The sequence below is a fragment of the Carettochelys insculpta genome, chromosome 14 (assembly GCF_033958435.1).
Source record: "Carettochelys insculpta isolate YL-2023 chromosome 14, ASM3395843v1, whole genome shotgun sequence".
NCBI classification, from domain to species: domain Eukaryota; kingdom Metazoa; phylum Chordata; order Testudines; family Carettochelyidae; genus Carettochelys; species Carettochelys insculpta.
Window position 1 is genome coordinate 25,555,671 of NC_134150.1, and position 12,661 is coordinate 25,568,331.

General features: G+C 38.6%; 2 protein-coding genes across 4 annotated transcripts in view; one reads left to right on the plus strand and one right to left on the minus strand.

Moving 5' to 3' along the window:
• Positions 1 to 7,400, plus strand: part of KCTD15 (potassium channel tetramerization domain containing 15) — a 63,256-nt gene extending 55,856 nt beyond the window's left edge. For all 3 annotated transcript variants that reach the window (XM_075008661.1, XM_075008663.1, XM_075008662.1), the window contains one exon: positions 4,353 to 7,400. In XM_075008661.1, the coding sequence (XP_074864762.1) occupies positions 4,353 to 4,508 (156 nt within the window). In that variant the 3' untranslated portion in view covers positions 4,509 to 7,400. The remainder of the gene's footprint in view (positions 1 to 4,352) is intronic.
• Positions 7,401 to 7,546: 146 nt separating this feature from the next.
• Positions 7,547 to 12,661, minus strand: part of LOC142020629 (transcription initiation factor TFIID subunit 4-like) — a 207,653-nt gene continuing 202,538 nt past the window's right edge. Inside the window, exon 11 of the mRNA XM_075008660.1 lies at positions 7,547 to 9,787. Within this exon, the coding sequence (XP_074864761.1) occupies positions 9,620 to 9,787 (168 nt within the window). The 3' untranslated portion in view covers positions 7,547 to 9,619. The remainder of the gene's footprint in view (positions 9,788 to 12,661) is intronic.

Sequence of the window (12,661 nt, forward strand, 5' to 3'; positions counted from 1 at the left end):
AATTTAAAGGTGTGAATGCAACTCTGTCAGTGCACGTTGTCCATGTGCCATCATTAGGAACATGAAAGAAATGGTAAAGAAATAAAAAAATGAAGGGTCTGGCTAGCTAGTGACAAACCCAATGATGCACCATAAACACAAACACATAGGAAAGCACAGAAGGCATTGTAGTAGTGAGTTAGTTGCAGGGAGGAAAATGACACAAAAAAGCAAGGAGTAACTTAATCATTCTTCAGGTTCTGTAATGGGACATTTTGGTTCCAGGATGAGGTCATTCTATCCCCCGCCGTCTCCTCTGATTGACACACCATATTTATTTTGCAACATTTATTAATTCTTTGGAACCTGCACAAGTTATTTGATGAACTCATGTTTCATAGTAGGGACTCAGAGGAAACTGACCATGTAAAGTAAAGAATGTCAGCATGTTAATAAGTTATGGCCAAAAAAAAAAGAGAGCAGCCCTCAATTTAAAATTCCCATTTGAATCTGCATTTTGAGTGTAAAGTTTTCCTATGATTTAAGTTATTGTTTTTAACCTCTTGACAACAGGACTTAGGAAGCTATATCCATGTGTAATTTTGACCGCATTTTCACTGAAGTATATGTTGACCCTTTCAATGCTTTATAATTAAGACCATATTACTATCATGCTGCAAAATTTAAATGAAATGCATTAAGGAATCCTATTTCTGTTTGGAGACCTTCCCAACAAAATAACAACTTGTGTGTCCATGTGTTTAGAGTGCCTGGCAGATATACTCTGTTAAATCCTAACATAATTGCACTATTTCATATTGCTTATATAGAGGAAATGACAGCTGAGAGTCATTTACTATTTGGCATGTTTTGTTTGGAGACTTAGCAGAAAGTAGCTCAGCTTTTACCCTATAGATATGTTTATATATTTGCCACTGTCTCATATCTTAACTTTGTAATGCAGTTTTATAATATTTTAAAGTTTTTGAACTTTTTATAACATGTACTTAGGGCCAAGTTTGCAAAATATGGCTTCCATGTGCCTATGTGCAAGAGCACCTGCAGCTTCCTTGGTCCATGAGGCATTACACATGCAGCCAGGGGAACCGACAGCTGTGCCAGGCCCCTGAGCAAGGTGTGTGGGGTGAGAAGAGAGGCAGCTCTGCACTCTCAGAAGGGGTGGGACATCAGGGCAATAGCCTCTTTTGTCTCCCCCGCACCCAACAGTGAGGATGCAAGACAGTGGTGTGCAGATATACAGCCATGCAGTGGAGGTGGTATGCTGCTCATAGCATTCAGCATAACCAAATGTAAATGCAATAAACCAGTGCAATAGCTCAACATAGCCGCATTGTTGCAGGATTTGACCTATTTTGCTTCTTGCTTAGACAATTGATGACACTTGTGGTTTTAACCCTAGGTTACGACCTGCAGTCTAGTCCTCCAAGCACATAGGGAGCACACAAATGAATCACTGTATTGAATGTTTTAATACTGTAACGCCTGGCTGGTTTGGGTATGTTTATGTCATTGGCTCAGTAGAGAAGTGCCTTATGCTATCATGCAGCTTGACATGTTATTGACTAAGCAAACGTCTCAATGCTAGTTTTGCATCATAAGCAAATTGATATATTTAGTGAGCGTTGTGACGATATTGACATTGATTCCAACACTGGGATCTGACTGTCAATCCCATCTCCCTCTCATTCCAGTTAAATAGGGGCCTGCCCTCCCACCCTTTGTCATGCAGCACCTGCTGCAGAGGTGGTTCTAGTCCCCACCTTGCCTTATCTAAGGCTGTTAGAAGAATAAAGCCGAGCCTGTGGCTTTCCCTATTACACTGCTTCTGATCAAGCTACCAGCATCTCACTGTCTTAGAAGAGGCCAGGCTGACAAAAGAGTATTGTCCCCTGCATCCCCTACTTGTCCCTAGGTTGCTTGCTTCCCATCTTCTACCTCTCCTTCTATTTGAAGAATGGGGTAGGACTTCCCCCTTTTTTATATTTTTACCTCAAATTCTCCCTCTTTGCTTTAATGTCTTGTCTGTTGTTGTCTTTTCAATTGCCAGGCTGGCTTTGCTGTCCTTCAGTTGTACCACTTCCTTACAATCATCAGCTCTGTAAAAATCAGGGCAAAAGTCCATGAGATTTGGCATATGAACACAAATCTAGAACACAAATCACTTTGTCCCAGGGCCAGACAGTGCTCCCAGGGCAAGCTGATTCAGAGCTGACTGCATGACTCAGGCAAAGCACTGCTGGAACCAGTGTTTCCTTTTCTTTGCTGGTCTTCAGACACTGGGTGAGCAAACACACGTCTTTAGTTGCCATCCAAAAACTCAACTATTTGATTTGCTGTTGGCTAATACTAGAAACCTCCAAGGGAGGCTCTGACAGCTGAATTAGGGGCTATATTACACTGAGTTCACATAATTGGCCAATCAGATTCAATGTTCTGCCCTTGGCAGAGGCCCCTAACTGGCAAAAGCAGCAACAGCTTCAAAAATGCCCCTTGTCATTAGCATGGTTATGTGTAAGGTGGCCCAGACAGAAGCCTAGCATGGAATTCCTCCTTAGTGTCCGTTCCTTCCTTAAAACATGGCAATCTGATTGCACTTCCAGGACGCAGAGCAAAAAAGGAAAAAGAAAAAGAAAAGAACAAAAAAACAGCTAATTAATTCCTTCCAAGTCTTGAGAAGAAAGGGTTTCCCTTCTGTAGCGTACCTCATATACAAGCAATGTGAAGGCTTTCTCCTCATCCAATAATATATACTAAGGTGATGCTTATTGCTTTGCTGGGACAAAACACATACTCAGCTGAACAATTTTTAAAAAATAAGGTAGCAGCATAGCTGGGCAATCCATGGTTTAATTGATCGTGCTGGGACTTAGCTTTCATTATCTAATAATCAACTTCAGTTTTTACTGCAGTGCACCTAAATATCATGGGGCTGTGATATGGTGATTTACACTTAGGCTGCATGGTACTTGGCCTAAAGAATATATGTCATGTAGCAGCACAAAAGTTGGGCTGGAAGAGTATTTGGATACAGACTTCAACCATGGGTGAGCAGATTCCTTTTGCAGTGTTATTTGAGAAGACTTAATATGCGTAGTGGGCTAAATTATCCTTCTACATATAGCTTTGTTTCCTCACTGAAGTCAGTGAGGTTTAGCAGGGGACAGTGTCTTGCACTGTTTCCATAGAGGAAATACATAGAAATTTCATGGCCTCTTGGAAGACCCATACAGAAACTGCCTTAAGTCCATTCTTCCGCTACAGATCTAGTCATTGCCAATGTCTAAACAATTGCTGCTAAAGCATATTCTAAGCACATAGGAAAGAGTATTTACTGGATGGTCCTATCTCCAGGTCTGAGAGCTGCAGGAAAAGACCAGTGAAAGCTCCCTGTGGCACTGGAGTGTGACCAATAAAAACAAACTGGAGTAGGGCAGAAGAGTTGTACATTACTGCTTTTGACTGTGTTGAACCCCTTCCCTAGAGCGACTGAGTTTCCTTTCGTTGGTTTAAAACCCATGTCAGTTGAAGAAAAGCACAGGAAGCTAGCACCCAGCTTGAAAGCCTGTGTGCACACCTAACATGCTTGGGAAATAGTTCATCAGCAGTTCACCCATGTGAAAATATGACCGCTGTCATCCAGCCAAGGTGATATGCAGTGTAAGTGCCAGTCATGCAAATTAAAGCTGCCTCTGGGTTGTTTTAACTCATGCATCCAAATTGCCCCTAGTTTTCTTGAAATAATAATAAAAATCTCATGCAGAATACAAGTATCCTGTTTGTTTGGTCTAGTCTGTTTTCTTATCCATCTGTCTTCAGCGTCCCCATCCCAGATGTGATTTCTGCACTAAATCCCAGGAAGAGGAGGAGGAGGCGGCTGTGTGATTGAAGCCAGAGTCTCCTGGGAGGTGTTACTCAGATTCCCAGAATACTTCCTGGAGTTCAGGAAGGGCTCAAAATTTTTGCAGCCCTATTTCCTTGAGACTTGCCATATTAATAATGAATTATGAGCACTTACTGTTATGACTTAATCCTCGTGTTGTTTTCCTGTAAAAGAGAGCATCAATTTCGCCGTGATTCCGTATTTTACTATATAATGTACTGAACTGTTCTTTCGAGTGCTTGTTTGTTTGATTAATTTTTGTTTTCTACAGAGGCTTGCTGTAAGCGAGACTTTAATCACAGTGTAGTCATTTAAGAATAAGTTATAAAATTATAGCTGTATAATATTCATTCCATGTGATCTGGAAAGACAAAATGCATCGTTCAGATCCACTGCTTCAGGATGGTTTTTATCATGTTCCCTAATACCTAAAATTAGCTAAAATTAACCCGCACTCTTTTCCATGTTGCAGGTGCTAGAAAGAATGTTTCAGAAGGGATTTAATGTGGCAGCGTCGTGTGGTGGTGGGGTGGATTCCTCCCAGTTCAGTGAATACGTGCTGTGTCGTGAGGACAGAAGACCACAACCTACCCCAACGATCAGAATAAAGCAAGAACCCCTGGACTAGAACCAATCCTTCCTCCTTTGTAACAACAGAAGTGTTTAATAGTCCCTTATGTGGAAGGATTTGCAAAACAGTATTAAGCAAACCAGTTGTGACTTTATGTTGCCAATTAGTGATATTGAGAAACTACCTGTCACAGGAGACACGTTTGAAAAACCACCAGTTTGTTTTTTCATTGAAGAAACAACGGAGCATGCTCAGCGTACGAGGCTTTGTGGGAATGTACTTTCAACCGAACAGCTGTGATGTTGACAAAGGCCAAGCTTCCCAAAGTACTGACCCTTGGTTGGACTTCTGCAGAAAGACCAATTAAAGCAATTTGAATATGTCAAATGCAGAAACGACAGTTCTTTTGACAGCACTCCTTTCCCCCACCTACCCCGCCATGATATTCTAAGGCAGTGATGCAAGGTCCACCAAAGGAAGATGGTACCTTAAAAACTGCACTGAGTATCTTCCCTGTCTGAATGCCATACTTCTCTCATATCAGATGTACTTTACACTTCCATAGGTTTATGTTACATTTCTGTGATTGTAACTCATTTGTGCTAGCAAATGGCTTATTTTTATACACTATTGACAACTGAAATATTTCTGTGTACAGAATGCAAAATCAGAAAAGGACCAATTCATACTCATCTGGTGCTCAGTACTTTAAACACGATGGCAGACTAGTTCTGGCTAATAAGTGCACAAATAGATATCTGGAAGGACAAAAATGAAATTTTTAGTAAGGCCATCTGACATCTAGAGGCATAGCACAGCCCCCTAATGTGGAGGTCTAGTTCTTTTGAGATGCCAATTATGTTATCGTTTTTCTCTCTGAGTTTCAATCATCAGTTAGGTGGTGGTTCTGCCAAGCAAGCTCCATCACCCTTTGTCAGTCTTTTACTAAACATATTTAAAACCCATGTGCAGGAGGCAGGTGTAAAACATTGTGGACCCACCCCACTACGCTTCATGGCCCTGCAGTTTTTACAGAGGATGATAAACCCCATACTTCTGAGAGGAGCAAGTCAGGTTTTGGTTAGATATTCTGTCTTCTATTCATTTTGAACTTCTGTTAAAATACTGAATTTATAGCTGCCCTGGACTGTGTGTTTTTCACTTTAAAGAAGCCATTTGTCTGTAGAAGGTTACTGTTCGTTTAAGAAATACAGTATCAACTCTTCTGACTTATGCAGCTTCCTTAACTCAGGAGACAGTACTGTGTTTGCAGGTGCAAGTATATAAATAGCATTTTGCTAAATCTGGTTTACTGCTGTTTAGTATGATTGGGTCCTCAATAACTAATTCATGTGTTAATCGCAATTTACATTCTCCCACAATACTTTATAGAACACTGTTGTAGCTGCTGAATTTTAATTGAACTGTTTTTAGATGCGCAAGTACAGCTATATAGAGCAAGGGACAGAGTATTTAAGTCAGCAGTATTTGAGAGTTCTCTTTCTCTAATGCCATCTGGTAACATGGGCAGAAATTAGAACTTGACGTTTAACACTAAATTTTTCAAGTGCCTGCTGATTTTGGGTGTCCATGCTGAAAACCATCTATATGTCTCTGGTTTCTGGAAAATGGAGTAACACCTGCCCTCTGAAAAATCTGGCATCTTCGAATTACCTCAGATTGGGCATGCAAAATCACAAGTCACTCATGAAAATCTTAGCTTATTGGCCTGCTGCCTTAGCAAAACAGTTGACAGACATTTGGCCAAATCTGTCTATTTTAACGATTTTTAAAGTTACTTCATTTCCAGGTTTTATACTTGTTTGCCACACTAAAAATAATGGCTAGGTATTGCCATATTTGAAAAGATGGCACTATGTTAACTTTCTATGTAAGATATCTGTAGAATTGTATATTATACATTTAATATTGTACAAAAATTTAACATATAATTGTCATGTATTTGTGTAAACATATTTCTTATACAGTACTTCATGCCATAAACATTTCTGTAAAGATCAAAACTACAGCAAGTAGAAAGAACACACTTTATCTGCGTTTCCTCTTGCCTTCAACTCCGTTTAGTTTACAGCAGTTGTCTGTTAAAAAAAAGTGTATGTTTATTGGTTGTATAGATTTAGTTTGACTTCAGTTCAAATTCTCTTTAAAGCATCCATTGAGCTCCTAGCTTTCAACAGGTATATTCCAGTTTTGTACTCATTTCCTGAGTGGCATGATTCAGAGAGAAGTGGAAGCTGAGCCCTTTTGTGTCTGTGCATACTGTTTCATTCATTACCATTCATCCAGGGAAGTTCTTCCATAGTTACAGTAAAATCAGGATTCAGGAGTACGGGTCAGTCCTGCAGTCCATACTCAGGCAAAACTTCTGAAACCCACAGGAGTTTTTGACTGAAGGTAGGGCTGTATCAATAGGAACTGATATTAAGCACCTCTTGCAAGGGGCTGAGGACTGTCAGCTCCAGCTGAAGTAAAAAGGGAAACTGAAGGGTCCTGTGCTCCGCTCAGGCCCATGTGCGGAATGCTTTAGTGGTATGTAGAGTGCCATGAAGTGTTTGTGGTTTCATTCGTTTGTTTTCTTCAGTTTGGTGTTCACCATATTTTTATAGCTCCAACATCAACAGTAGTTTGGTAAGGGTGCATCATAAAAGAAACCAAGCTGCTCCAGCTGAGTTAAATGTGAACTTGAGATGGAAAGTTTGAGCCATGAGATCACAACATGAACTTGACAACAGCACTGAAGCAAGCAAGACATATGGAAACAATCACTTTGTTAGGAGAAATATGCCTTTTTTTTTTTTTTCTTTTTAAGGAAAAGTTAAGATAGGACATGTTCTTTTAGTTAGTGACTTCAGGTCACTGATTTAAAGTTTATGACAGTTTCATTTGTATCTCTTATTTTTTTCTATCCCCATATTAAAATAGCAATATCAGCAAAAACTGATGTGAATTTTTACTTCTGTCCAAAGCCACAGTAGCACTGCTTGATTAAGAACATTGCTCAGTGTCATGTAAAACAATTAAGAAAACATCATCATGTCCCTAGTAAAACTGTGGAGTGCAGACAGCAAATGCTTTTTGTTTGAAGGCTGAAAGTAAACATTTCGTTTTTTAATCTAATTTCACTGAACAAAATTGGTTAGAATCTCTTCGCTGAGCACTGAAATTGTGGTTTTTAGAACTTCAGTCTTCTCTAGCACTTTTACGTGTACTGTTCTGTATCACTGTGCTCCCAAGTCTGACTAAGAAGTGCAAAATAAATGTTACGTTGTGCTTATTGGTCAGATTTTTAACCAAGCAAATGTTGAATGCATTCTCTGACTGTATTTAATAGCATTGAGGTTTGTTGACAGTTTGATTAGATGTTTGTCAAGGAATAAGAATCAGCACAACAGAACATTGCTCAGTTTTTGTATTTCATTGTGGGTATTGTTAATATTTTAATGCAAATGTTTTTGAACAGTGCTTAAAAACTACAAGACAATGTGAAACTGAAATTAATGTTTGATAAATTAATACTGTATGTCACTCAAATGTGTTACTTTAGTAAACTGTTTTATTTCTTTACAAAATAAGTACAAATAAGGAAGTATGTTTTCCACACAAATTGGGGTATTTACGAGTATGTACAGAAATCATCAAAATAATAATTCTAATAAACACAAGGTCTTTATAAACAATATGTACAAATTATCAGTACATAGGCCACTTCCTGGCCTTAAATACATTATAAATAATCTTTTGGCTAAATAGCAGCAGCATAAATTTTGATCTGCTTTTAACAAACCTTAAAATATAATTAAAACTTCTGTTTTTAAAACTATTGGACAGATATTTGTGCTTTCGCTATTGTTTCTCAAAAAAAAATACTGCCTCAAAAGAGTGGCAAGCATAAACATAGGAAAAATTGAAAATATAAATAAGTAAATGCCTCCCTTCCATGGTTACTCATAATACTGTTATGTCTGAAATACAAGTGGTGTCCACCTGCACACTGAACACCTTCTCCAAAACCTAGTGACTCCCATTGGCTTGGTAACTTATGCTCCCATCCAGCAAAGCATTCAAGCACATGTGCAACTTTAAATACTTCCATCTACTCACATGCTGAAAGATACACGTGTTTAAATGATTTTCTGGATGGGGTGTCATGGTCTGAACATGCAAGGTGAGGTCAACTTCCAGTGACTTCTGTGATGACATGATGACCTTGCAGAATTGGAACCTGAGGACTTAATACTGCTCCCACTGCCGCCAGTGACAGTATGACTGGCCCCTCCGTAAGACAAATGTTTTTGACAATTATTTTAAAAATCTGTATAGAATACTCTAAAATCTTTACTAACAATACTTTCTCATTTTTAAAACCATGATTAGACCATCTGCTTCACAATAAGCAAAGATATTTTTAAAATAAAAAAAAAAACCTTTCTGCTTTACATTTCTACAGCTGCTACAAATGTGCAAAAGGTTGAGCAGAGTCAGAAAACAACTGGAAACGATTCAAAATAACTCAGGTGGGACCTGAATGCACGTTTTAATACACTTAGGATTTGGTGCACCAAACAAGTAAAAGCAAAAATCCTAAATATATAAAATTTGAGGGAATGTAGGACAGCTACTCATTCAGCTGCGCAAAAAAGCAGTTATAACCAATCTAAATGACAATAGGCATCACTGTGGTTATTCAATGAAAATAGTGCTTGTAAAAGTTAAGAGATCATGGAAAAGCAAGTGCTGTAATTGAACGTACCACCAATAAAAACAACCACCATCCTTCAGGCCCAATACTGCAAACCCTTCTCGCAAGTTACCCAGTGTCAACAATGGGATGCCTTGTGTAAGGATTTACAGTCAGGCCCTTAATTTGTATAAATGCCCTCACCTATTTTGTGTAGCCTCATTTAAAAATGACCAAATGCCATAAAAACTTTAAGCATGGATCACATGCATAAAGTTAATGTCTTTTAAAACCTTTTGCACATTTTCATTTCCTTTTGTATAGGAAGATTTATTGCATGTGTTGGACAACTTTGCAAAAACAAACTACTGGAACACTGACATCTGAAAAGCAAAGAAGGCACATTCAAATTACAAATTTTCAATGCAGGCTGAGCTTCTCTATGAGGAAATCAGTACAAATCTTGGCTTTATTTAAGCAAAGCTCTGTACAGCAGGAGAGAATGGCTACTTTCTCTTTCCTGTTCCATGTAAAAGATGAAGTCCCTGAGGTTTACTCGAGTTATTTTCTGTCTTGCATAATGCCTAGATGAAGGCGCCTCCAAACCAGCCTGACCTCCACTGGTCATGCCCAAAGCCTGAAAGGAAAGCAAAGACCATTGTCAGTGTTCTATAGGAAAATAGATTTTCACTGTCAGGTTATTTGGATTTAATGTTTGGACTTTTTTTAAACTGTCTAAATTGATAACAATGATCTTACCTTGCCTTATACCTCTGGGAAACTTTACAATTGAGTAGTCCCACTTAACTGATGTGAGTAAACTTATCCCTATGCATTCATGCTTATGAGATTGGCCATCCCTGTTTATGCAAAAAACTGGTGAACACAAATTCACTTCTAGTTAACTCCATTTAAGTCAGTCAAATTACACAATAGTTATTTGGCTCCTTAAATGTCAAAGTCTGTTTGGAAGCTAGGTTAGTAGCAGTACTTCAGGTCATCAGAGTGGGCTGATATGGTAAGTCTGGTTCTTTGTACCAGGGACTGGAAGAATAGGCTGCATATATATCAAAATGTTGCCATTGTGATCGCTCTAGTGGAGCTGACTAAGTGGACAGTTGAGACTCGACTAAACTCTGATACTCTCCTCTGGGCTGCACCAACATAGGGCCAGTGTGATGAGGGACTGGAGCAATTTTGCTAGTGAGCACATCAATCCTCAGCTGGTAGAATCACCTAATTAAACAGGAAAAAACCTGGCATGAGAGGAAGCCTCAGGTGGTATGAGGTGGTGCAGACAAGCACTGGTAGAAACATTTTGGAAGCCAAGTTAAATAAGTGTCTACACCTAACTAGTCCAGGGCTAGCCGGCTTGTTGTGCAGAAATGAATTTCACATACTGTACCTGCCTCAGTGACTCATTTTAAAACCAAAGTTCTCAAGATCTAAGAAATCAGTTCACAATTCATAGCCCCTTTAGAATGTTGCTGGTTCTAGAATAGAAAACATGCTATGCTGGAACATCTCCAGAATTTTTCCATTTAGGACCCACTATTGGTTCATTAAATTGTTTATTGCTTCCAAGTGATTTTTAACCAAGAAAACCATAAAATAACTTAAAAGGTAAGTGTTTGAAGTATCTTAAATATTTTGAAAAACTAGAACATTGCTAAAGAGTTCTACATGTTGATCATCTCTAATCTTGAACTCTCTCATCTGGCAACATCCATAATCTGACATGATTTTAGTTAGCTGGATGACCATTTATTATGGGTGTGGCCAAGTTTCCCATGGTCCCATAAATTTTAACAGTCACCAGTCCTGGCTCTCAGTGTTCTGAGCTGTCATTTAGTTGTAATTTACCCCTAAATGTCTTCTCAGAGTCCAGTAAGGAGTGGAAGTGTTGATAATGTGCTAGACAATATTGATCTATTGGTCTAGATGGTGTGCTTGGTTCCACCATGAGGGCAGGGAACTGGACTTGATGACCTCCTGAGGTCCCTTCCAGTTCTAGTGTTCTGTGATTCTATGACCTCTCATGGCATGGAAAATTCGCTCATCCAGCAGCATTCAGGTCTGAAGAGTGCTGGACGAGAGTTCAACAAGTACAAGTTTTCAAAACCTAAAACTTAGCATCATTCATCCATTCTTCAAAATGCTCTCGGGGTTTTTTTTTTGTTTGTTTTTTTAGAATATAAAATGTTGTCAGCTCTAGCCCTCTCTTTCACTGCGACCCACTCTTTAAATACCCCTCTGAAATCCCCCCACCCCTATGCATCTGATGAAGCAGGTCTTTGCCCACGAAAGCTTACGCTCCAAAATATCTGTTAGTCTATAAGGTGCCACAAGACTTTCTGTTGTTCTTATATGCAAATGTAGTTCTGAAGAAGAAGAGGAGAAATATAGTGTTTCTGAATAGGGCCCATAGCAGCTGATTTCTTCATTGGTTTTCTCTTTACACTGTGAGAGAGAGAGACTCTCACCTTCCTATTTATACCACTCATGAGTTATGTCTCCTCGGCCCAATTGTTAAACTACTCTGGATTGGGCAAATCTTGTTTCCCAGCTCCAAGAAAGCAAAAAGGCTCTGAATTTAGCTAAACAAATATGGTTATATACAAAAAGGGGGGATGCCCACAACCACAATCCATATAGAGCTGACGTGTGAAGGTTCCAGTCTAGAGTCACATTTTGAGAATGGGATAGCAAAGTCAATAATTCCACCAGCTAAACCTTACCACAAAGGGATATGTTTTCAGCAACTGAAAAGTTTGCTAATTCACACCCAACAGGCTGGCCATTTATGCTAGTTATTTCATGCCACACTTTGCACTCTTAACCAGGAACAGTATCATGTAAGCATTTATTTGTACAGGTATTATATATCTTACAGTAATATGTGCATGATAAATTGCAGAACTATATGAAGAAGTGCACAGATCATACAGTTTATGACGGCACTCTGACATCTGTTTCTGCTGGAGCCATTGTCATTATCCTAAAACTCCTAGAAGCCAGCTTTTTTATTTATTTATTTTCCCCCCAATTTATCTGACTCAGAAAAGTTTTCCTTTCTTTGCAAATCTTGAACTTCCTTTCCTCTTCCTACCAATTATATTGACTTGAGGTCCAGCACAATTAATGATAGATTTGTGAGGAAATGAAATTATTCCAAAATCATGCTGATAATACCTTTATAGTATCATAGCATGCCAGTTTAGGCACAAGCTACAAGCAACTGTAAAGTAATAGAATAAAAGCAAATAATAGAACAAAAGCAAATTTCTCATAAATTTTCATAATAAAAAGCTTTCTCTCAATAAAGAAAAAGCAGGCAAAGTCTGTTTTTTTTTAATAGTCTGAAAACCACTGTAGCAAATAATGTCTGTTCACAGGCCACAGTAGCTAGAATGAAGATGAAATAAATCCCATTTGTTAGATTTATTTTATGAAATACTAATTTTTGTAAAAAGATATTTTTAAAATATTTGGTACAGTGAAAGTGACTTTT